This window comes from Monodelphis domestica, chromosome 8, assembly GCF_027887165.1.
Source record: "Monodelphis domestica isolate mMonDom1 chromosome 8, mMonDom1.pri, whole genome shotgun sequence".
Lineage (NCBI taxonomy): Eukaryota > Metazoa > Chordata > Mammalia > Didelphimorphia > Didelphidae > Monodelphis > Monodelphis domestica.
In genome coordinates, this window is record NC_077234.1 from 130338946 (window position 1) to 130365712 (window position 26767).

The following is a 26767-nucleotide window of genomic DNA, read 5'->3' on the forward strand; positions in this document are numbered from 1 at the left end:
CTCTCTCTCTCTCTGTTTCTCTCTCTCTCTCTGTTTCTCTCTCTCTCTCTCTCTCTCTCTCTCTCTCTCTCTCTCTCTCTCTCTCTGTTTCTCTCTCTCACCCCCCCCCCTTCATCTCTCTCCCCCTCTCCCCTACTGCCTTTCACTCAGTGCTTACCCACTCACTACTCATGGGTTTATGGATCTGCTACTGCATGAGTCCCCATTGGGAAATTTTATACAAATAGCTTTTATTTTATCTAGGGATTACCTGGTCTCATGGATATGAATTGATCTAGTCTAATTATACTTGAAACAGAAATCCTTGAGCATTGCTATCACTCCTTTTTTGGAAGATCTCAGATGTAGAGAATTCACTATCTCAGCAGTCAGACCATTTCACTTTGGGAGAACTCTTAAGAAACACACAAACATACCATATATATATATATACATATATATATACATACATAAACATATATGCATGCACACACATTAATAGTAGGCTCCAATCTTGCCTCCATGTAACTTTTACTCTTAGCTCAACCATCTATGCAAAAAGAAGTTAAATTTCCTGTTCAGTTGCCAGCCCTTCAGCAATTGAAGGCTATTACATCCCTGTTAAGTCTTCTCTACTTCTCGAAAGTAAACATCCCTGGTTTCTTAAAAGAATCCATAAGTGGTATAGTTTTGAGCCACTTGTATTCAAAGCTCTTGAAGTTTAGAAACATCTTTTAAATATGACTTGTTCTGAGCATGAGATCTGTTAAATCAACTGTGTTACTATGGATTCCCAGAACTAATTAGATGTCTTGAAAGAAATCAGCAGAAATGGAATGCATTTACCACACCCTTTCTCTTCAACAGAATTTTTATCTTTTTTATTCAAGTCTAGGAGTCACTTGATTTTCTCAGTTATTCATCTTAATTTGTAATAATTGTCCAAGAGGGAGGAGAAGTTGACTTTTTTAAATATGCAATATTCAAATTTCAAATACGATTGGACTAGATGACTTTGGTTCCTTCCATTTCTAAGATGCTAGCATTATTTACCTAGACTTTCATGGTAATGAATAAATGAACATAAGTTGTTATTGTTGTTCAGTCATTTCTTTTATGTCTGACTCTGTGTGACCCTACTTGAGATTTGATTTGCCATTTCGTTCTCTAGCTCATTTTACAGTTGAGGAAACTGAAGCCAACAGAGTTAAGTGACTTGCTCAGGATCACTTAACTTGTAAGTGTTTTAGGCCAGATATGAACTCAGGAAGATGAGTCTTCTTGATTCCAAACCAGGTACTCTGTATACTGTGGCACCCCTTAGCTGCACTGTGAATATAGAACCTTCCTTAAATTGATAGTCCTTCAATGTGTTTGTATAAGAAGGCATAAAGATTTAGAAAATGTTCTTAGTTAAAATTTGTGACATGATTAGAGATTTTATCCATGGCACTGACAATTTGACTCTTTTAGTTTGGTTATTTGGGTAGTTAATGTCCAGAAGTAACAATCCCTCTCTGCTCTCAATTCTTTGGGTTGTCATACCCAGAGCCCTTGTACCATACAATTCTTCCTTAATGGAATATTTCTCATACTACTTTCCATGCCTCTCCCCACTTCCTCCCGGGGTTGGAGATGGGAAGAATCAATGCCTACAATTTTAGTCAAAATATTAGTCTAGTGTGGTTGTATCCAACCAAAGCAGCCTGGCTTCCTTGCCATTCACTAACTTAAACTTTCCTGGGTGTCAGAGTACTTAGTTATGGTTCTAAGACATTTTTTTATCACATTAAAAAGACTAACCAAATATAATGTAGGCAGAGTTGATCACTCTTCCTTTCTGATGGTCACTTCCTATATTTTCTTATTCATAGGTTGATAGATCTAAAGTTTGAAGGAATCTTAGAGGCTATATAAACACCTTCATTTTATAGTCAAGAAAATTGAAGCCTAGAGAGATTCTGTGACTTGAAAAGTAAGGTTATATGACCATTAAGTTGGTAGTGCTGGAATTCAAACTCAGATCCTGGGTCTCCAAGGGCAGTATTCTTTTTATTGTACAATATGTTCACTTATTTATTATTGCTAAATAATAGTTTGTTTTGGTTTTGAGTTGCTTAGCTGAATTTTCTTATTTATCTGTGGGTTATATTAAGATAGTGCATACATTGCCATCAAGCCTGAATATGTTTTATAAAATTAGCCAACTGAACCCCATCCATCCTTCTTGTTAGACAAGTTTCATAAGTACTTACTCCCTTTCAACAGAACAAAGGTAAAATAGTGTCTTTGGATTCCAGAAATAATTTGGTTTGAAATTTAGAGATCTGAACTTTATTTACTTCTGTCAGTCTTAAATTGAAACTCTGGGGGTAGGAAGAGAGGTATGTTAGTAGGTATATATAATAGTGATACTTTAGAGTCTCATGCTTACATTAGAAGAATGTGTGTTAACACACAATGGAAGGAATTGATAGTTGAACCATTTAAGTGATGTATATACATTCCTCAAAGCAGCAGAATTTAACATTCTCAATTTACTAATCCACTAACCTTATTATTCTCACAGAAGTCAGGTGAGACTAAAGTGTTGTTGTTGTTATTTTATAAATAAAGATGCACAATTTGAGAGGTTTCCCATTACTAAGATATCCATTAGTTTGAAAAAGAACTAAAAGCACTCAAGTATTAACAATCTCAGTTAAAATTTGCTTTACTAAGTATATCTTCAAATACCATTTGTTTTCAACTTTTGCATATATCATAACTTAGACTTTAACTACTTTTACTTTTTTGACGTGAAGTTCTATAGATGACTACCTGAAATAAAATTCTGTCGACTTTTGAGCAGTTTTATGTCATGAAAAGAACGGTGAACTTGGTGTCATAGGATCCCGGAGTTCAAAACATAGCTCCATTAATATCTGTGTGATCTCAAGTGAGACATTGAAATTTTCTGGGCCTCTGTTTCCTCATTTGTAAAAAAGAAGAGGATTGCATTAGATAACTAATAAGGAACTTTCTTTCTGTTGATCACTAATCCAATAACCCTATTCCAGAATGGGGATTCTTAATCTGGGATCCAAGAAGATTTCAGGGCTTCATGAATTTGGATGGGAAAAATTACATCTTTCATTTTAATATAATAAATTTTCTTTAAATCTTAGGTATTTTATGGGGCTATGGGGTGAAATTTATAGGCAGATAGGCCTGGAGTCAGGAAGACCAGAGTACAAATGTAATCTCAGACATTCACTTACTGTAAGACCTTGAACAAGTCATTTAACCACTCACTGCCTGCCTCAGTTTATTAAATTATAAAATAGGGCTAATGATAATATCCACTCCCCCCAAGGTTGTTATGAGGATCAAATGAGAGTCTTAAAATGCTTATTCCCTTATTCCCCATATATGTATTATACATATAAAATATAGTTTTGAGAGGAGTCAATAGGGTTCAGCAGACTGTGAAAGGAGTCAATGACACAAAAAGGATTCTGCTCTAGAAGAATAAATTGAATCTGTTGCCAGTTATTGCAAGCTCTGTTCTTAAAATTAGAAATACCATGTTTCAAATGACAGAGTATGCATAAGACATCAAACATATATGTATATATATATACACACACACATGTGTATATATACATTACAAGGTATCTACATTTTTCATGGGGCAGCTAGGTGGTGCAGTGGATAGAGTACTAGCTTTGGAGTCAGGGGGACCTAAATTCAACTTCAGCCTTTGACATTTACTGGCTGTGTGACTCCAGGTAAATCACTTAATCCTATTTGCCTTAGTTTCCTCATCTGTAAAATGGATTGGAGAAAGAAATGGCAAATCACTTTAGTATCTGTGCCAAGAAAACTCCAAAAAAAGGTTCACAGAGTCAAACAGGGTGGAAACCAAGATTTTTCACTTTCTGGTGTTTCCCAGAAGAGAATTGTTCTAAATGATTAGACTAAAATATACTAAATTAAATAAATAAAACCAAATTGAACAAAAACTTTGTTCCTTTCTTTCTGATGCACTTGAATAACTATTGCATTTTTTCTTTTTTTTCCTTTCATCAGTTTAAGAGTCAATTTGGAATTGAGTTTATGTCTTGTTTCCTGAAGGTTCTGCAAGTTGAACTTAAGCTTAGGAAAACCCTATGAAATTGGAGAGATTTTCTGGTCTTTCCTTTTCATAGCAATGGATATGTCTGTGGTCCAGGGAACAGCTAAGTTTGGTGAGAGAAATCCTTAGATTGGTTGGGAGAAGGATGAGTTTTTGTTTACAACAATTCATAGAAGTCCTCAAAAAAGATGTAGAGGGATTTCAATCAGTGTCAATAATTCCACCAATTAAATTCTAGATCTTTGAATTATTGAAATGTACATTAGAAAGTCACTGATTTAAAGCCAAGAAGAATCTCAAAGGGCATGCAATCCAACCCTTTTGTTTTAAAGATGAAGAAACTGAGGCTGAGAAAGGCTAAGTAGGAATAAAATAATAGTTATATAGAACTATAAGATTTGTTAAACTCTTTATGGATAATCTTATTTGATATTCATAATGACCCTATGAGATAGGTTCTTTCATTCTCCTCATTTTGCAGATGAGGAAACTGAGGCTGAGAGGTTGAATGATAGTCACCCAGGTAGTAAAGAGCAGAGTTGGAATTTAAACTTATTTCTTTCAGATACCATATTCTATCCACTGTCATCATGATTCTCAAAATGACTTTACTTGATTGGGAATCCAAACCAGGTAAAATTGTTGGGAAAAACATAAAGCAGTATGGCAGAAATTAGATATAGAGTGATACCTAAGACCATTTAAAACAAGATAAGATCAAAATGGATATATAGCCTAGGCAAAAACAGAGATATAATAAGCTAATTAGAAGAATTAACATATCACTTATCAGATTTATGGATAGAAGAATTTATGAATAAATAAGAGAAAGAAAGCATTGTGAGATATAAAATATTTTAAAATACATTAAATTCTAAAGGTTTTGTAGATATAAAATAATTGTAGCTAAGATTAGAAGGAAATCAGAAAATTGGATAAAAGCAATGAATCTTAACCACTCAAAAATCATAGTTTTGGTCAACCATTCATGTATCTTCCTCTCCCTTCTTCACTCCATCTTGTTCAAACCTTCCAAAAGAATAAGCATTACAAAACACCCTCAAAAACATAAAACACCCTCAAAGACAATATGATTTTTTACCTTAAAATTATTTTCATAGTACTAGTAAAGATTGAGCACTGCTATTCAGGAAACAAAACTTGAGTCTTATTCTCAGCTCTCACCTCTTACTCAAGGCTTTGGCACAAACTTGGTAGTTTCTCTTAAAGCCTTGCAAACTCCCCACTACTCCTCCTTTTTAAAACCTGGGATGAGCATTTATATGCCAAGTTTCAGCCTCAAGGGGATTTTTTTGAAGTGCTTAACGTTATTCTAACTGTAATATTGCTAAAACAACATTATAATTAACTTCAGTTACAGTTCTTAAAACTGTGGATCAAGTGCTCTGGTAGGATTGCATTATATCTGACAGTTTAATTCAGAAACACGAAAATTATCAGAGAGACTTAGAGCATCTTTCTCTTCTATGGAAACTAGAGAAGATAAATATCCCTAACAGACAAATACATGGTGATGAAATGGGTAGAGGACATGATTTATAGTTGGAATTTGGGTTCAAGGTTTTAATCACTAATTGGGCAACTTTAACCAATTTGTTTAAGCACTCTAGTTTCCTCCTCTGTTCAAAGAAGTGGAAATATGCCTCCACATTTTGGCCTCATGATATTGTTAAAAAGATCAAAGAAAGAGAAAAAGGACTTATATGTATAGAAATGTTTATATTAGCTTTTTTGTTGTTGGAGCAAAAAAATGGAAACTAAGGTGATAGTCACCAATTAGAGAATGACTGAACAAGTTATTATATTTTAATATGATAGAATATCATTGTATTGTAGGAAATGATGAAGAGAATTATTTTAGAAAAAATGGGGAAAACTTGTATGGATTCATTAAGAGGGAAGTTAGAACAATGAAGAAGATAGCTTATACAATAACAACATTGTAAAGATAGTCCATTCTAAAAGATTTAGGTACTCTGATCAACATAATGATTGACCACAATTCCAAAGGACTTATGATGAAACAAGCTATCCATCTCCAACTAGAGAGCTCATGGACTCGGGTGCTGACATTTTATTTTTATTTTTCCTTATTTTTTAAAGGAGGAGGTGTATATGACTATGCAAGGAGTTGCATATTTGTATGTGAGAATGTGAGAATACACTGGTGTATTAGAGTGCAGGTCCTGGATTCAGAAGACTCATCTTCCTTAGTTCAAATTTGGCCTCAGACACTTATTAGCTCTGTGACCCTGGGCAAGTCATTTAAACCTGATTGCCTCAGTTTCCTCATTTTTAAAATGAGCTGGAGAAGGAAATGGCAAATCACTACAGCATCTTTGCAAAGAAAACCACAAATGAGGTCTCAAAGAGTTGGGCATGGCTGAAATGACTGAACAACACATGTTTATAATAGGCTTTTTTTTTTACCTTCTCAATGAATTGAAAGGGAAGGGAGGAGAGAAAATTTGGAACTGAAAAAAAGCAGCTGGACTAGAGATGATCTCCAATCCTAGATCTAATTCCTATAATTCTGTATGCAAGTCCTTAAACATTTTTAATATGATACTCTCCAGGCCCAAATAAACCACATCTTTGGGCATTAAAAAGGGTTTGAGAATTTAATTGTGGGACTACTTTCAATGATTTTTGATATATCAGAGAACAGAAGAAATGACAGAAAACTAGAGATGGGCAGTTGTCTCAATTTTCATAAAGAAAATCATTAAGCAGATGGCTTACAAGTACTACAAGAAGAAAAATATGAATATTGAATACTAGAAATATAGTGTAAGTCTTAGGAAAGAAAGAAATGAGTTCCAGAAGTCTGTTGTTATGACACCTTAACCATTTGTTTGGTAGGGTTACTGGTAACTAAGAATTTGCCATAGATATAGTGTATTTTGTTTGCTTCCAGGTATTTGATAGCCATATATAGTGACATAATGGAGAATTATGGATTGGATAATATTATATTTAATAAAAAACCCTTATTAAATTCTTACTACATAATAGGCATAGTGCTAAGTGCTAGAGATGCAAAGAGAAAGAAAAAAAACACTTTAGTCTTCAAGAAACATGGAGGAGAAAGTATGTATATAAATTGATTTATATAAGTTGTGTGCACATAGATAAAAGATTACTTTATAAAGGAAGGAAGGCACAAATAACTGAGAAGATAGAGGGAAGAACTGGGAAAAGCCTTCTGAAGATTACATTTTAGCTGAGTCTTAATGTAAGGGAGGGATTCCAAGAGGTGAGACTGGTTAAACAAATTGTACTCAGAGATTTTTTGATTTAAGTATTTAATTTTAACTTGAATGAGGAGTTGAAGGTATTGGATGGATGTTAAAAAAAAAAGAGTTGGGGGCAGCTGGGTTGCTCAGTGGTTTGAGAGCTAGCCCTAGAGACGGGAGGTCCTCGGTTCAAATCTGGCCTCAGACACTTCCCAGCTGTGTGACCCTGGACAAGTCACTTGACCCCCATTGCCTAGCCCTTACCACTCTTCTGCCTTGGAGCCAATACACAGTATTGACTCCAAGATGGAAGGTAAGGGTTTTAAAAAAAAAGAGTTGCAAAGGACTCTACTTTTTACCCTCTTATGTCTGTCAAGTCTTTCAAAAGTTAAATTATATGTGCCATCCTTTTTTTCTAATAAACAGGTGATAAAAAATTTTATAGGGAAACATAGAATGACAGAATCATAATTCAGTCCATAATTTTGATGGCCTGAAACAAGCAAGATAAAAAACCACAAAAAACACAGTCTTGAATTTCATTTTAAAAAATCAGTTGAATGATTAGAAGGCAGCCTGGTATGGTAGCACTTGACCCATTAACCAGTCTAAGAGAATACTGTTAAAGGGAATGTTAAAAAGAAGGCAAATAAATTTAGACTGTATTAATAGAATCATAATATCAGTACCAAGGGGAGAATTTACTCTTTTTCTGTGTTCTATTCTATGTCTCACATTTGAAGAGGGAAATTGATAAGTAAGAAATCCAGAAAGGAATAATCAGGTAAGAAAGAAGTTTAGAAATCATATCATGAGAAAAAAACACACACCAAAACCTACCACCCTAAAGATATGACCTGCAGAAGAGAAGACTTAGTTTTCAAATACTTGAAGAAGTATTTTTATGTAGAAGTCAAATCCAGCAATACCACTCCTAAGAGATTTTAAAAAAGAGGGTAAAGTACTTGTTAATGCAAAATTATTTATAGCAGCTCTTTTTGTGGTGGTGAAGAATTGGAAGCGGAGGGGACATCCATTGATTGGAGAATGGCTGAACAAGTTGTGGTATATGAAAGTGATGGATTACTACTGTGCCATAAGAAATGATGTGGAGGATGATTTAAGAAAGACCTGGAAAGACCTACATGAACTGATGTGAAGTGAAGTGAACAAAACCAGGAGCACATTGTACAAGGAAGAGTACTATTATATGATGAGCATTTATAAATGACTTAGCTATTCCTAGCAATACAGTGATGCAAGAAAATCCTCAAAGACTCAGGATGAAAAATGCTATTCACCTCCAGAGAAAGAACTGATGTAGTCTGAATGCAGACTGACACATACTATGTTTCACCTCATTTCTTCACTTTTCTTTTGTTTATTTGAGTTCTCTTTTTACAAAAAGACTAAAGTGGAAAGATGGTTTGCTCTATTACACATGTAAAATCTGTGGGAGAGTGCTTGTCATCTTGGGGAGGGGAAGAATAGGGAAGGGAAGGAGGGTGAGAATTTGCTTTAAGTGTAAAGAAAATGAAGGTAACATTGTTTTTTCATATAATTGCATTAAAAATAAAATGTTAGTAAATTAAAAAAATTCCTCATGCTTGGAATATTTATTACAGTAGTTTTTCTGGTTGGTCTCCCTACTTCAGATCTCACTCTTCGTTTAAAAAATAAAACCCTGTTGAAGAATGAAATGAACAGAATGAATAGAACATTTTATGCAATAAGAATATGGTAAAGAAAAAAAACTTTGAGAGTTCATAAGAGCTCACAAGAAATATGATCAATAGAATGTGATTTCAGAGGACCAATGATGAACCATAAATTTGTACTTCTTAGGGTGATGAATGAGACAGATATGCATCTACTTATATGTATATGACAAATGTATTACACATGTGCATATACATACATAGCTGAGAAATATATATGTAAAAGCATAAATTTTATACATTTACATAAGTATTTTATATATTATTTTAAATTATTTTAAATATTTTGTGTCATATTTATATGTCTCATCTATCACCCTTACTCTGTCATCATCTTCTTTATTTCACTTCCTGTCTTTCTGGCATATGAATATGGCAGAATACTATTATTGTGCGAAATGAGGAATATATATGTATATGGATGTGGATGTGCGGGGAAGAGAGAGAGAGAGCTGTATTTACATACACACATACATACAAACACACATACACAGAACCATTGAGGGAATTTGTTTTGCTTCACATGTATGTTGCAAAGAGTTTGTTTTTCTTTTCTATTTAATGGGGTAGGAGGGAGGGAAAATAGACTTCTGTAATCAAAATAAACAATTAGAAATATAGGGATGAGGGGGTGCTATGGATGTAGAATGATGCATGTACTTTCATATGAAGTCATTATATTGTTAATTTTAATTAAGTGTTAACTTTGTTACAGGAGACATCATGAAGTGTGGGTAATTTGTAAGTTTATAATATAAAACTATATACTTTGAAACTTAAAAAAAGTATCCAAAAGATTTAAAACAAAACATATCAGTAAAATTTAGAAAAAAGATCCTATAAAATCTTTAAAAGAAATTACTCTTTAGGAGATTACAAAGGTTCTCAAAAATGAAATTCTGAAGACATAGAGAAACAATTCTATTTAGAAAAAGAGAGTTGTCTAAAGGGACTGGTATTAGTAGTATATCATCCAAATAAACAGAAGATGTATGGTTAAATCATTCATAAATACAGAAGAAGGATATGAGGGCAATAAGGGAGATTGAATATGAAAGAATAGTATGGTTGCAAGAATCGTTTTTCATATAATAAACATAAATATAAGCAATGGTTAATGAGGAAGTAAGGATTACTATTAAAGTTTTATTTAAAATGAAGCTATGTTGGGAAATATAGGTTCTTGAGGTGAATGGAACAGTGATAAGGGTTGACAGGGTACAGCTTATCAACTTTTATTTTGCTCTCATTTTCTCTGCCAAGGAGAATGATCTTTGGCCTTGAAAGAACAGAAGAATAATAGCAATTAGGGAGTTGATACCCAAGATAAGTAAGGAGATAGTAATAGAGCACCCAACTGCCCTTGTTTAATTCAAATCAACAAGCCTAGATGAATTGAATAGTAATGAAAGAACTGGAAAATGTGATTGCTGATCTTCAAAAGATTGTAGAGAATGGAAGAGGTGCTAAATAATTAGAGTAGGAGAACAAATATTCAGATTTTAAAAATATATACAAGGAAGAGTAGGGATTCTGAAAACCATAGATCAATGAACTGGACTTCAATCTTTGGCAAAATTATCAAATGTTATTTAAGTGATATCTAGTAGATATTAAGAGTAAGGAAACTGTGATCACTAATGCCCAGCATAGAATCATCAGAAAGAGTACCCCCTCCTTTTTTTTGACAGAATTATTAAGCTTTGAAATGAGGGAAATATGACAAATTGCATTTACTTGATTTTGGCTCAATTTTTGATACAATCTCATGCTAATTGTGTGGAACAATTGGAGTTAGACAGTAGTATATAGTTAGGTGAAGTAAGATCTAGTTACATAATTGAATCTCAAGATTATCCACTGGTAGTTTGGTGTCATCTTAGATGGAACACTCTCATAGAATGCCATAGGAATTTGTGCTTGGCCATGTGCTGCTGAAAATGTTGATGAGCAATCTAGACAAAGGTAAAAGGCTTACTGGATTATACAAAACCAACAAGCCAGATACGCAAAATCTTGCCAGGTAGAATAATGAGCCAAATAAAGTAAGATAAAATTTATTGGAGATAATTATAAAGTTATGGACTCATGTTAAAAAAAATCAGTGCAAGATGGTTAAAACATGGCTATACCTCTGTTCATCTTAAGACCATATGGGAGTTTAGTTGACTCTAAGCTCCTTCAAGTCTCCCATACCTCCCCTTGCCTTACTCATAGATCAAATACCTTGCTTCTTTACTGAGAAAATTTAAGCCGTTTTATGCGAACTCCAGTGTTTCTTGTTTGTATTCTTGTCAAAATCTCTTGTCATCATCTCCCATTCTAACTTTTTTATCTCTAGTCTCTAACAGAAGTTGTCCTTCTTGCCATGACCCTCTACTCTATGCATGTGTATCCTTTCCAACAGATTGCTTACCTCCCCCCTCCCATCTTTAACCTCTCCTTATTTGCTGATTCCTTTCCTACTGTCTTCAAACATAACCAGGTTTCCCATATCCTTAAAAAATATCTTCACTAGACCCTGCCATTCCCTCAAGTTATCAGACTGTGTCTCTCCTTCCCGTTTCAGCCACACTCCTTCAAAAAAAAACTATCTATATTTATTTCTCTACTTCCTTTCCGCGGCCCTTTGCAACATGGTTTCTGGTCATTCAAATGAAACTTCCCTTCCAAAATTTTCAAATGCTAGGTTAATAAAATAATTTACTAATTACTTTTTGTGCCTCATGTCTTTTGCTGGTCTTCCAGCAAATCCTTGGATGACATCCTCAATATTTCCTTGCCTTCCAGCTCATTTACCACCTTGTACAAATGTACTCTCTATTTCCCCTGTCCAAAAAAATAGACCATCACTTGATTCTGCTGTCCCATAAAGTATTTTTTATAGTCAAAATCCTTTAAAAAACTTGCCAAAATATAGTTTGTTTTCTTGTCTCCTCATTTTGCAGCTTCTTGCAATCATAACTTTCTATTCCACTGAAACTTTTCTCTCCAACTTTGCCAAAACTTTAATTGCTAAATCCAGTAGCTTTTACTAAGATCATATCCTTTTCCACTTCTTGAAAGATTTTAATATTACTGACCATACCTCTCTGTCCCCTTCCCCCCAACTCCTGAATATTCTTCTTTTAGTTTCTATGAAACTGCTCTCTCCTGGTTCTCCAGTCTAATCTCAATCTTCTTTGATCTGTTATCTACTTTCTGGCTTCTTCCTCTCCTTCTTTCTCTTCTTTTTCCCTTCCTTTTTCCACCTCTTTCTTCCCTTCTCTCCATCCTATTTCTCTTTCCTTTAATATTCTCATTTAAACCTTTCTACAATCTAATACCATAGCCTGATTTTCCAGCTGCATTTGATATTCCTCTTGTTATTCCCAGAACTTGGCATGCTATCTCCCATCTCTGTATATCTTTGTGCAATTTGTCCCACCCCCCCATGCCTACAATGCACCTTCAGCTGACTTCCACCTTCAGATTATTAACTTCAAGTTAATTTAGATAACATTTCCTAAAGGAAACCTGTACTGGCTGATGATCCTAGTTGGTGGTGTTCTTTACCATGTAAGGGGTAGAAATTGTGAGGGGGGTTTTATAAAAGATTGGACTGGATTATTTAAGAATAGGGTGGCTGGGAATATGAATTAATTCCAAGAGATTTATTTACCAATTTATTTACAAAATATAGAAAGAGTAAAAGTAAGAAATTGAGAGAGAGGGTAGGGTAAGATATCTAGCCTAAGCACTAAGTATTTTGCTCTGACCCTTGGTTCAAAAACAGGCAGGGGAGTTTAGTCCTTAGCCTGAGAGGCCTCGGCCCTTATAGCCGAGGACCTGGGGATGCCTCTATCAAGAGGATAGGTCTCTCTTGAGGCTAGTCTCTTCAGAAAATTCTTCCAGGAAAGGAGTAAGCTCTTTCACTCACCACGTGCCATTCCAAAGGGAGAGATTCAAGGACAGTCTCATCTAGTCTAAGGTCTCAGGTCCAGTCAGCAGATTCTTCATCAGCCTCCAACTCGAACTTCCAGAAGAAGAATGAGAGCACTCAGGAGCCCCAAGCATGGAGAACTCCAGAAGAAGTCATAACAGGAAGTCATAACTCCTTTTTAAAGACAATTCTTTTGCGTCACTTCCTTTGCCTTCCTCCACTTTTATGTCTACCAATTACAGCTAAAGCTTTGCTTAGGACTACTCAGGAGGCAGTCAGTAGATTCTGATTCATCACCCACTATTGCACAGGTGGGTCACAGACCTCCCCCACTCAGTTGTGAGTGGGGTGTTTACACTTTTAGTGATTAAACCTAAAAATGGGCAGGGAGAGTTAATTTAATCTTCACAACCCCTTCTCAAATTACTTGTATTTACTTCTCTCCATGTTTCATCCTCCCATTAGAAAGTAATCAGGAACCACATTTTGGTTTTTCTTTTCTTTTATAACATTTTATATGTCACTAAAATATCAACTTACACACAGAAGATACTTAATAAATGTTCATTGAATTTCCTTGAGTTTTGATTGATTTTGTCCCATTCTGTTGCCACCTAAACTCAACATTAAATGCTTTTATCTTTGAATAAACTCTAAATTTTAATCTTTGCTCTGATATTCAAGAGCGAACCTTTTTTTTGAAGGGATTTTCTTGAGTCTGTGCTCTTAAATCAACATTGAAGGTTGAAGAATCTTGTATGTTGGATTGGAAAGACAATAAGCCCAAATGAAGACGAGTTAAAAAATTTTTTTTATATAACTTCCAGTTTTCTTCATCTTAGCTTAATTTCTCCAGTTCCTGAGTAGATACTCTTTAGGACTATTTTGTGACTGATAACTGCTGTTCAATTAGGTTGAATATTTCTTATTCTATGTATTTTATAGAATTTTATACAAATTATACGACATTTTGTAAAAAATTATACATAACTTCCAAAGCTTGGGTTAGTGTTGGGTTAGGTGCTAGTAAAATGATAAATTAGGAAGTTTAGTATATTTTTAATTTATATAAAAAATATGGCTTAATTTTTAGTTTCTTGAAATAATCTATGTTTCTTAATACATTAGCAAATCAATGAAGAATGATATTCTTTGATTTATGTACTTAAAAAGCATCTTACAGGCAGGGTTTGGTATACAAAGAAGCTAACACCTAGATAAGATATGATGAATTAAAAACCTTCTTAGTAGCTGAAAAATTTCTTCCTTATTATGGATTCAGTGATCTCAGAGGTCCATTTCAACTCTGAGGTTCTATGTAATTCTGTGACACATTTTTTTTGGTGTGTTTCAGTGTACCCAAAATTCCTTTGACACTTGAAGACTTTGTCTGGAAGAGGTGTATATTAAATTATTTTCAGTGAAGTCTTAGCCGAGATTATGTAATTATAAGGTCAAAGCAAAGTCTTATGGGATTGAATCTTGGGATGGTGACATTTAAATTTTTTTAAAATTTTTATGGGAGGGTAAGTAGAGAGAGGGGGAAGTACCAAAGATCATTTTCCATTAGTTTAGAATTCTTGCCAAGGATTTGTTTTGGGAATTAGGATGCCTGAATATGTAGACAGAAAACTGGCCTGGGAATCAGAAGATTATGCTGCCCATCTGATATGGCATTTTATCTTCATAGAAAATTTTGATGGAAGACGTAAACTAATTTCATAGGAAAGTGACTCAATATCTGTGTTTGAAACAGTAATGTTTTATAGCTCTGCGAGTCAAATTTAAGGCTAGTATGAATACTCTTCAATTTTCTAGATTCGTGAATTATTGATAATTTATTCAAAATGTTTAATAATTGAAACATTTAAATATATGATTTGTTTATAAAATTTTAACCCATACGAAGTATATACTCAAAATTATATATATATATATTGACTTTTGCCATAAAATGAACAAATGTTCCCCCACTTCGTATAATAAAAAGTTTTTTATTCTTTGATAGTAAATGTTTCATGTTGTAATTTTTTAAGAGAATTTTAAGAGAAATATTTCAATATTTTAAAGATTCAAAATGAATCTTTGTTGGTTTCTTTTCTCCAATTGAGGTCTCAAACTCTTTGTTCTTTAGGCAATTTTATGAGTTGCTAAATTCTCTAAAATCCATTAATAGTTAACTTTTTGATGATGTACTACACTGGTTGGCTTTTTTGGTACTTGGATAGTAGTAACAAGAACTACAATGATAATAAAAAAAATAGGTAGCTTTTATGTAGCACTTGCTATGAGCCAAGCACTCTGCTAAATGCTTTACAAATAGTATCTCATTTGACTCTCACAAGAACTCTGGGAGGTATATCATTATTATCCCTATTTTTTGTTTTAAGATTGAGGACACTGAAGCAAGCAGAAGTTGTGACTTTCCCAGGTACACACAGTCTGAGGCCACATTTGAACTGTGGTCTTCTTGACTATAGATCCAATACTCTACCCATTATGCCACTTCGCTGCCTCAGCTGCTTTTCATTTTGGTGTAGGAGCAAGGTAGCCTGGCTTTGAGAATCCAATGATATTTTTGGAAGGGTCAGTGAAAGACTGAGACAGATTGGAAGGTTATTGTAAAATAGCCTCAGAAAATTTCCTCTGGAATCCATAGTTAGAAATCAATTCCAATCTGCCATTTTTGGCTTATAATTTTTCAGTTACATAAATCATTCAGCTCTCAGAATCTTGGAACTTATCCAATCTCAGGCTCCACTTTTTTAAAATCTACAATAGAAGGGACTACATTCTTTCAATGTTTTGAGATTATCAGAAGGAATTCTTACACAGAGGTTATTTGACATCATGAAGAGGAAGATGAAACATTGATAGATATTCTCTGTTCCTTTCTGGGAGTCCTTGTAAACTGAGGAGAGGTCAAAGTGATGGTCACTAGCTTGAAGACCTCTCTGTTAGACTGGGAGATCTCCTGTAAGTCCTGGTCTAAAGGTAGGGAATCTCTGACTTAGTCGAAGCTTATCTAGTTGAAGAAAACTGAGACTCAAAGTAAATGTCTAGCTCAAGGTCACATCATTATTTGGTGACAAAGCCATAGTTAGAGTCTGACTCATTGGCAATTTAATTATAATTTGGCCAAATTAGCCATTTATTTTGTTTGCTATTATCAGATAAAATATATGTTAGACTACATGAAAAATACTTAAAGTTAATAGTAAATACATCCCATTTCATGAGTTGAGTTGGGTGTGGTTTTTTGGTGTTTCAATGAACATAAAAAATTCATTTCATAATTTTATATCTTCCCTGAGGCAATTGCTTCCCAAGGTGCTTTGAAATACAAGAACAAAAATTAAATTACTAGTGGGCACATTTCCAGAAGCTACCATTTAAATCAAGACTCTGATCACTATATATTGTATATGCTATGTGTAATTTTATAAAGTTCTATTTTTTATTTTTAAACATAATTCAAATGGAATTAAGACAATTTTAGATTGATGTGAAATATAACCCATTTCATGATTATCTAAAAGTAGGGTTTAATTAGATTTTTACTGCTGGCATATTTGGTCTCATTCTATACAGTTACATTTCAGCCTGGCTATTTGCATTTTGTGATGTTTTAATGTCATTGAGAGTGAATTTTCAAGAAATGAGTACTTATACCCATCAATCTATTCATATTCCCCAATCAAATATATGTTAATTTTCATAACAAAAATCATTTTGCTTTTGAATTTGTTTTTACTGTTTTAACATTTCTTAACTAATTTGAAAAACTTTAAGCTAAATTAAAACCACTACCTGTGAGGCCTTCTTTTTAATGGCTTTCTTTTTATTTTCTTGAATTTATGAAAACAGACTTTTTTTTTTTAGGATTTGGACTTCTCCTAACACTGCAATATTGTTCTGTTTAAAATAAGCCCTGGAGCCTGGGCATTCTCTTCTGTTTTTAAAAAATGAACAAACAAACCCAAACCCTAAACAGTAGAATCTCTTATTAGTTGAAATCTTAAGAGATAAATTATAGAAATCATGAATTGTATGACTCATTGCATGAACTTTTTTAAAAAAACAAAAACAAAACAACCCTTACCTTGTGCCTTAGAATCTATACTAAGTACCAGATCCAAGGCAAAAGAGTGGTAAGGGCTAGGCAATATGGGTTAAGGCTTCTGGGTTTAAATTTGACATCGGAGCCTTCTAGGGCTTTATCACTGAGCCACCTTGCTGACCCTCATTGCATGAGCTTTATATTGACCTGGAGTTGTCTGGGCTTTGGGACCCATTTCACCTTTGACTTATTGTTACTAAAACATGAATCACACTTAGTTTATTTAGGCTTTTATTTGCGGGTTTTGGTTTTACATGATTATTCTCTTACAAAAATGAACAATATGGAAATATCTTTTGTACCATAGTATATGTATTACCCAGAAAAAAAAAACAAAACAAAATAAAAATAAATCATGGGGATAGCCAAGTAGCTCAAGAGGAAGACTTAGAGGTGGGAGGTCTTGAGTTCAAATCAGGCTCACATTTTTCCTAGGTATAAGACCCTGGGCAAGTCATTTAATCCTCATTGTCTAGCCTTTTACCACTTTTCTGTGTTATGGTCAATACTTAGTATTATTAATCTCAGATGGAAGGTAGAAGTTATAAAAATTAATCGGAACTTCCTGCTTTCAATTGGGTAATGAAAACTGAGTTTTACTGCTCTACTCCATAACAGGAACCTCTTACCTCCAGCCATAAATACCTCTTGTCCATTGACTTATCAGGAATCATCATTCCTTATCCCTTTATTCCCTCATTCCCTCAAATCATTTCTCCTTTTTCTTCCAGGATCTAAATATTTGAGATCACAACTTCAGTTTAAAAAAATTTTTTTTTCTCCCATTACATCAACCAACTACTTTGTCCTCTTTCTTATAAGGAACTTTGCAGAAACTTTGCTTTTTTCCCCTCCAGTAAAAGGGCTGTATGTTTTTTTTTTTAATTAGTAGGGCCAACTGTTGAGAGAAAGAGAATTCGGTTCCATATCAGCTCCCATGCCAGCCAGTGATGTGGGATTGCCAGCATGCTTGAGTATATTACAGATATGCTCAGGCATGCCAAGCCTCTGTGAACATGTTCTCTCTCCTGCTTGGGACCATGAGAAGGGAGCCCTCGTGAAGTTGGCACTGGGCACAAAGTGCTGCTAGGATTATCATTTCTCAGAAATAAACATGCGAGCTCTTTAGACTTCAGCCAAAATGTATCTGGAATAGACTCCAATTGGGCATTTGATTTACTCTGGACTTGTCGCATTCTGGTCGCTATCTACACGAATGAAAATCAAGTCGTTTTGTGAATCAGCGATTCTGGTTTGGGAATTAGCTGGGACTGAATTCTTTATGGAAAGGAGGTGAGGGAAAAAGAGTTTCATTTTTCCAGAGCAGGTCCTGTGGCAGGTGCAGAGGGTGAGTAATGCACACACCTAAACTCTGTAATTTAGCCAATGAAAAATAACCTTGTCCTGACCGTTCCCAATGTCCTGTAGCGTGGTTTCGCTGTCTGTCAAGGGCTCACTGAGCAACCAAACCCAGCTTCCAGGTGTGGTATTCCACAGCCGTTCTGTAATTTGTGATCATAGAAACAGAATGTTCCTCCTCTTATTTCTTCCCTGCCAACAGTTTCTGGGTGGGTGAATGTCAGTAGCTGGAGTTATTTTTAAAGAGGAGAGGTGAGGCTTGTCGTGCAAAGCTAGAAAGAGGGCGTTTGTTTGCTGAGCAGAGCTGACATCAAAGTGTAGATTACTGCCTAGTGGCTAGGCACTTGTCCTATAACAGGTAATGTTTAACGTGCCAGACACAAAGATCACAGCAGCAGCTTACATCCAGGAATAAAGTATTCCTATAGATTATCCTGTGAAAGACTGATATGCTGTACGTGGCTTTTAAGATATATGTATAAAAATATAGATGAACATGTCGTGTTGCCTTGCTTTTGGGAGCCTCTGACTGGATTTTGAAGTGTGGAAAGTTTTATTATTAAAAAAAAATACAAACAACCAACCAAACTTGCAACCTCTGCTCTGGGGAGTGCTTGGCTAAGCAATCACTTTCCGCTTCTTTTCACAGGATAATATAAATGTTTTTCTGAAAGCTTGTGAAAAGATTGGATTGAAGGAAGCTCAGCTTTTCCATCCTGGGGATCTACAGGATTTATCGAATCGAGTCACGGTCAAGTAAGTTTCACCTGTTGGATATCTTAAAAACAAAACAAAACAAAAACTAAGCTAAACAAAATTATGGGACCATACTGTTTGATATTAATTTAAGTGAGAAGGCTTATGGAGAATACGTAGAATAAGAAAAATAATCCTTTTTATCAGGTTTCAAAGAGGAAGTTTGTATAAGTATAAAGTTGTCTGAGGCTAAATGTCGTTGGTAGAGGATATGTGTTCTGTGCTAGAGAAATTTGAATCTCTACTCTAAATGAATTGGCTAGTTAATATTTTCATTCTTGTATGACAATTTTTAACACTGTATTTTTTCAAAATTACATGTAAAAATGTTTAACATTTGTATTTAAAAATTTTGATTTTCAATTTTGCTCCCTCCCTCTATCCCTCTTCCATGTTGAGAAAAGCAAACAATCTGATATAGGTAATAGAATTAAAAACAAAAGATGAAGACAGATGTCACAACAATGAAGTTAATTTGGTTGTTCTATATTATGAGATGTAAAGTATAAAATAGAATCAAGTAACTAATCTGTTCAAGTTTTCTATAAGAGTTTCACTTCTCCACTCCATAACACCCTTTCCTTCCCCCAATGAAATACCACTAATCACAAAAATGAGAACTAGGTGGTGGTGGGGGATGCTTTCTTACTACCTATACTGTATTGCTAAGATGATAGGGCTAACATGTATGTTCTTGAATATTGTTAATTATGAATGATTTATGAAAAAATCCAAATAAGCTTATTTTGTAGGACTAAAAAAAGCATCTTAAACATGTCCTGTGGCCACAAAATCAATACTTAAGTAATTCCCATGACACATGTCAGAAAATAGCTTTTTATTGAATGATCTTGATTTCTTGTAGTGACTGTTGTCTTACTGTCATGATTATTAACCATGATATAGGTATGGCTAAATCACATACAAATGTCAAGTTGAAGAATATAGGAAGCTGTGTCTTAAGAGAAGAAAATGAAAAATCATTTCATATCAGGCTCTAAATATCTAACATATATGATTTTAAATGCTACTGAACCCAACTCTTTGTGGAGTGTAATTTGTTCGTGGTGTTACAATATAATTCACCTCACCCCCTGCATTATTGTATACTAGCAAAAGGATAAAAATATCAACATTTTTAATTAATTGAAAGTCATTTTGTATTTCATCCTCATTTGGAGCAGTTGGAGTAGGAAGGAGAAAAGGCAGCATTTTGCTAATTGAAAAAATATAATTTAAAATAAAAAAGCTATTTTGACAGATTCTAATTTGGGGAAACTTGATGATATGTAAAATGCATACCATTCACTTCTCTGCTTTGCAAGGTCATGTTTATTTGAATAGCATTTGAACATTTTGATTAATTTGCTCTAATCAGAACATTGTTTTGTATGACCCATCCGATGGGCAAGAAACTTTGGTTTTAAGAAATCTTTTTACTTTTACAATCCAGGCTTCTCTTGATTAAGGATAAACATAGTTCTCTGAAAAAAAAATTATAGTTTAGTTTGAAACTTTGAAACCACAATGTTTGGGAAGGTTATGAGCATGGCAAAACTTGTTTCTTGACTCAATTAAAAATAAAAAGCTTAATAAAAGCTTTCCTAGATCCCATTTTATAAGATTTTATGCACAAATTGTTAAAAAAAAGTCAGCATCCTGGTTCTGTATTGAGTGAAATTGAATTACTGACAAAGTGAAACTGAGAGGTCACATACAAACACACGTAGTTGTAGTTATAGTGAGAAATATGCTGAACAACTTGTTTCAGTATAAACCACAAGTCCATAAACCAAGGTGTGTCTTGGTAGCAGTATTATAGTAAAATGACTAATGAGTGGGAATCTTCATTATACCTGAGAGCTTTTCCTGTGTTATCCCAGTTCCTCTGGATCATGGAGGAAAAAGAATAATTCTGGGTCTGCCAAGATGGAGACTAGGACTATAGGAAATGATGAAACATTTCTGCTGTCTCTCCTGCTCTTAATTCACATGCTTTTAAAAGGTGATCACAACTCTAACATGCTATTCTTAAAATATCTATAGGTGAAAGGAAAGTATATATCTATGTTTAGTGATTAATTTGCATTTATTTTTATTTTATTTTATTATTGCATTTTAGTGATTAATTTTTAATAGACATGTAATTTGCTTTTTGTACACATACATTTATATGTATGTATGTATCTTGTCATGAAATATTTTCTCTTTGTTTCATACAATAAAAACAAATTCAATTTTCTATGGAATCTTGGCACTAATTGACATTTTATATAAGATGAGAGAAAACTGAGTGTAATACCAAATTTACTTTTCCTAGAGGAAAGATTAGAGCGAGAATTATATATTTTTCTCTTTTGCTAACAAATATAGAGGTAAAAAAAGAGAAAATTAGTGTTCCTTTCCCTGGAGTTTTATATTTAAAACTGATTCAAAGATACATTTAGCTATTAAAATGCCTTAAAAATCAATGGTACTTTTAAAAAATATTTCTACATTTACTGATGGATATTTTCAGTCAGAGTTTGCCCTTTGGAAATTTTTGAGCACTGAACATAGTAATGTCACTAAATACTTTTTGACTATATTATTCTGATCTAAATTAAATTGAGTAAAAAATTCAATAACATTTATCCCATTTTAAAAATGGGTATATCAGAATATTGCAGATCCCAAGATTGAGGGGTCCTTATGAAGGGTAAGAAAATTGAGACCTAGCGACTTTAAGTGAACTGTATAGTGTCATATATTGGTGTAAAAAATGAAATTTGAACCCATGTCCTTTGACTTCAGAGTCTAAGAGTTCTTTTTCTACTCTATCACTGTGCATACATATATTGCAAAGCCCTGTTATCTAAGGAAATCATGTAGAAATCTTTCTTGCCTGTGCGTCATGCTAAATTGTATTTGCAGAAATACAACATAGCTATTGCTAATAAATGAGTGGATAATATTTATATTTCACATTGGGCATTAGTAACTGGATTTTAAAGATGGGGATTAGTGTGATTGGTGTGCTAGGGCTCAGGAAAGGGAATGGGATCTCAGTAATTGTCTATGTGTTATGTGTTTAGGGTTGTAATATGAGAAGAAACAGGAAGTTTAGGAATAATTTAATCCAGATTTTGGAAAAAAAGGAGTTTTTTGTCCTTTCCTACCATTTGGGTTGTAGAGGTTATTCCACAATAAAGTCGGTATATTATTAACCATATAGGACTAATTTCAGAGAAAGAAATCCCATTAACAAATTCATTTTTTGTTCTTATTTACATTCCTATAATCAAATCTAATTACTTGATTTTATTTTTGAATTCTCCTTCCCTTATTAGGAAATAGTAGTCATTTGAATTTCCTATTTATGTTATAATTTCATGTATTATAGATAATTTGTTTCTTCCCAGCTCTGAATATTTGATACTGTGACCAACAGCGTTATGTGTTTATTAAGCTGTTTTGGCACCTGTGAGTCATATAGAGTAGACAAATTCATCATTGCTTCAGTGTGAAGCTCTGCCTATACATTCCTAAATATAAAAAGACAACATAATTGTTCTAACATTGTGCTAAGCAACACAAAAATGCTGCTAGGGATAGGAAAAAGTCTGAATGTTCAAGAAGAGTTGTCCATTTGAAATGGTGTACAATTGATAAGAGAGTGGAGGTGGAGGGCAAATTGAGGAAAACAACCTGTGACTAGCCCATAGGACCTGAACTGAGATGGTGAAATGTGGGAGACCTAAGGGAAAGGGCTTTATATATCTAAATACCTGGGCGTGCTTTGCATATATTAGTTGCATGTTGTCTCCCCCATTAGACTCTAAGCTCCTTGAGAGTAGGCTCTGTCTTTTGCTTCTTTTTGAATCTTCAGTACTTAGCACAGTACAAGCATGTAGTAGGTATTTAAGAAATGCTTGCTGGCAGAATGATTGATCTGATTGATTATATTGATAATTTTTGAATTTTTGGTGCCTACTTTCTGATTGAGAAATAAATCACCAAACAAATGATATAAACATTTCCCCTCAACCCCCCTAACAAATCCATTGGTTTTTACTACCTCTTCCTTGCCCCCCAATTAATCCAGGACTGTTTATATTTGAAGTAATTTTTTTTCTCACAATATGATTCAGGAAAGATGGCCTTACTGAAACAATTTTGCTTTACAATACTGTATTCAAGAGAGAAAAGGAGATCTAGTTTCCAGTACTTATTTATCCCTCCATTTTTATGGAAACTAAAAATTCACAAGTACAATATATTTTTTTACAAAAACAGTTATGATGTTGAGGGGAATATGATGTATATAAAAGATTCTAGTCGAGGCTTGAAAATGAAAACAGTACGATGCTATATGTTGTCACCTTATAATTCCACAGAAATAGCAAGTAGTTGGAAAAGAGAAATCTATGTTAATATTTCTACTTCCTCACTAGGTGAAAATAATGATTTGGGGTAAATTTGTTTTTTCTCTAAAGTTAAAAATGTTTTTTGATTTTTACATGATAACACTGTCATTACTTGAGGAGTTAAATTTCCAGATGGCATAGTCTTTCAAATAACATGACAAATTAGGGTTGAGGCAAGTATATTTGTGTGCATTCATTATTCCTTTGAATATAAATGTGCCTCTAATAAAGTTCTTATTTGGCACTTTATTTTCAAATCTAATTTTTGAAAAAATCTAATACTCATTTTTGGGGGATAGTTACCCTATAACTAAACCAAATTTCTTCATGAACTTGGTCCTTTGGACCTTACTGATATCTAAAATTGGCACTGTAACCTGAGTCCAGTGACTTCCAGCTGTCAATACTGTTACTATTTTAAAATGTTGAACACCTCCTACCAAGTGGCTAGGAAAGAATAAAACAAAAAGGGATTTTATTGGACTATGTTCAATCAGCTGCCTAAATCATTCCATGTAGTAAAGAGAGAAGAGACACATTAACTCTTTCAGGACACTGTTTAGTGTCTGTGGCAGAGTACTTAATACTTAACAGAGGCTATATACATATCCTCTATTATGGAATTTCTCATTCTTTTGAGTTTGTTAGCCACTAACACCTTTGTGGCCTTAATGTAGCATCAACACAGGGAAAATTTCAAAGATGTTGAAGTGTATATAGGTTTACTTTTACTCTGTTCATCTCTATTTTTTCCTAACCTCTACCATTTCTCTGCATCTTATCAGAGTGAACCTGTCCTTCATCTCATTCCTTGAAGGTTTTCCTAAGTGACTTGACTAGAAAAGCTAATATCTTAGGTTGAATTAGTTAAATGGAAAATAACAAGGTGGTGGGTTCAAGCAGGTAACCTTTTTACTTTAGTGGGGGCTGCCAAAGGGATGACTAACATTGGCTTATTGGGCAATGGTCAATACCTTGGAAGACCTGGAGGAGAGATTTTTTTTCCTGGAGAATTTTTTGCAGCTCTTCAAATCATAGTATTTAAAGGTTACTTTCTCTGCTGCTTGTAGGTTTCACCCTGGGTTTAGTATTCCAGGCACCAAAATATCTAAAGTACCTGCCTTGTAATTGAAGCTTTACTTACTATTAGCAATTAATCAGCTATTAGGTTTTGGTTTTAATAGCATGAAATTCTCTTTTGTCCTAAGATCTTCATTAATCTTAAGAGCATATTAGAGATTTTAAACTTGTGCTTCCTTTCATTCATACTTTCTGGCTTACACTGTGGAATCCCATAATCTTAGAATTAGAAGGAGACCTCAGAGGTCATTTAGACCAGTCCCTATCCCAGTTCACTTAGTTGCATCATTGACTAGTAGTTATCAGCTTCTGCTTGAAGATGGCTAATGTTGGGGCACTCTTTGAGACAATCCATTGCATTTTTTGTAAAATTTAAAACGTTTAGAATTTTTCTTCCCTTATACTGAGTTGAATCCTTTTTTTTTAGTGACTTTCACTCTTTTTTTGGTCCCAGATATGCCAGAAGAGGTCAGAAAGGACAAGTTAAATCCTTTTTCTACATCATAATTTGAAATCAGCAATCATGGCTTCTGAAGTATTAGATTCTCTTGCCTAAATAACCCAGATATTAAATAGGATCCCTGTACTATATTCTGATCACCATCCTCTGTATACTTTCCAGCTTTAAGACTGTTTCTTCAAAAAGGGTGCTCAGAATTGAACCCAATATTCTAGATGTAATATGATCAAGGCAGAGTACAACAGTATAGTTTCTTTACCTTGAACATACTCTCCTGTTATAGTGATATAAGTAATCTAAGAACATTTTAGCTCCTTGGATTGCTCTATTATAGTATGGACTCATAATAAACCAGAAATTATATAAATAGATAGATAGCTACACCTTCCAAATCCTGCCCTTTCATAAATAGAATTTCTTTGGAACCCATGTTCAGGATTTTATTTTATTCTCATTTTTAATGAGAGAATTCAATAGAATTTCAGTATCCTGAGAGGTCAAGATGTACCTGAAAAAATTATTTCCCCAGGAATATAATTGACTAGTGGTCATTTGACCTTGGCTTCGAAGACCATCCAATTAGGTCCACTCTTTTGCAGAATTTTATAAGCTATATCTATAGCATTTCTCAATCTATTCATTTATTGACAAAGGAAGTAAGATGTCTGACTTCACTTAGATTGCAGTTTTCAGCATTAAAATTATTCAGAGACCTGATAACTAATTAGAAGTCAGTTCTTTAAATGAGCATAGCTATTTGGGAAGCTACATGACTTCATCTGAAGATTAAATTCAAGGAACTTAACACTAGTTCTACTAAGCGTGTTATCTTTCATATAGGTAGATTGAACTGCAATCTGTAGGACATGTGCTGAATTGGTTATTCTAGGTTTGGTGAAAGATAAACTTGTTTGTCCAGCTCTCTAGGAACTCCCAGGATACTTACTTGTGATTGTGGGCTATGGAGAGGAGTCTGTCCCATAGTCACATTTTATTCATGAAACTAACTTGGTATTCCTGAAATATGACAATATGTGAGTAATATCATTAAGACAGAGAGGATTAGAAGCTAATAAGTCCCTTCCTTTTGCCTTTGTTTACCTTTAGCTTCATTAGTTCTACTACTTATTACCTTTGATATATTTGTTTTTTTCTTCATATGAAGAAGTGAATTCCAGAGGTGAATAATAACTGAATATGAATCACATGTTATTGGATTTCTTTTTAGGGCATAGATTTTAAATGCAAATTCTCCTGAGTGTATCCTAAACCAGATTAAAATGTTATTGGGAAATAGTTTTTGAAAAATTGGGAAATATTAACCAAAAAGTAATTGGGAAGTATTTAACAAAATATTTAAATGGAAATACAATAAAACATAGATGATCTTATGTTTTAAAACTAGGTTAATAAGTAGCCTGAAAAGATCCTTGTGAGCAGATTTGTGGCCCCTGTTTCTATTGGAGTTGATGTCACTTCTCTAGGGAAAGCAGGGCTGGACAGATAACACTGAAAAAGAAGTAAAGATTCTGGTGGATTCTAAGTAGCAAATGGACTTGTCAGTCCATTTGTTGCAGTTTTTGTTTCTAGTGA

The 26767-nt window shown here is 33.9% G+C and overlaps 1 protein-coding gene across 26 annotated transcripts in view; it reads left to right on the top strand.

The window, feature by feature from the left end:
• Window positions 1-26767, top strand: part of LMO7 (LIM domain 7) — a 241756-nt gene that overhangs the window by 116137 nt on the left and 98852 nt on the right. For 22 of the 26 annotated variants that reach the window (XM_056807332.1, XM_056807336.1, XM_016424986.2 and 19 more), the window contains exon 5: window positions 19122-19228. In XM_056807332.1, coding sequence (XP_056663310.1) covers window positions 19122-19228 — 107 coding nt within the window. Of the gene's footprint in view, window positions 1-18149; window positions 18462-18707; window positions 18927-19121; window positions 19229-26767 lie in introns of those variants that run through there. The other 4 variants (XM_056807341.1, XM_056807342.1, XM_056807340.1 and 1 more) reach the window with 4 other exon arrangements.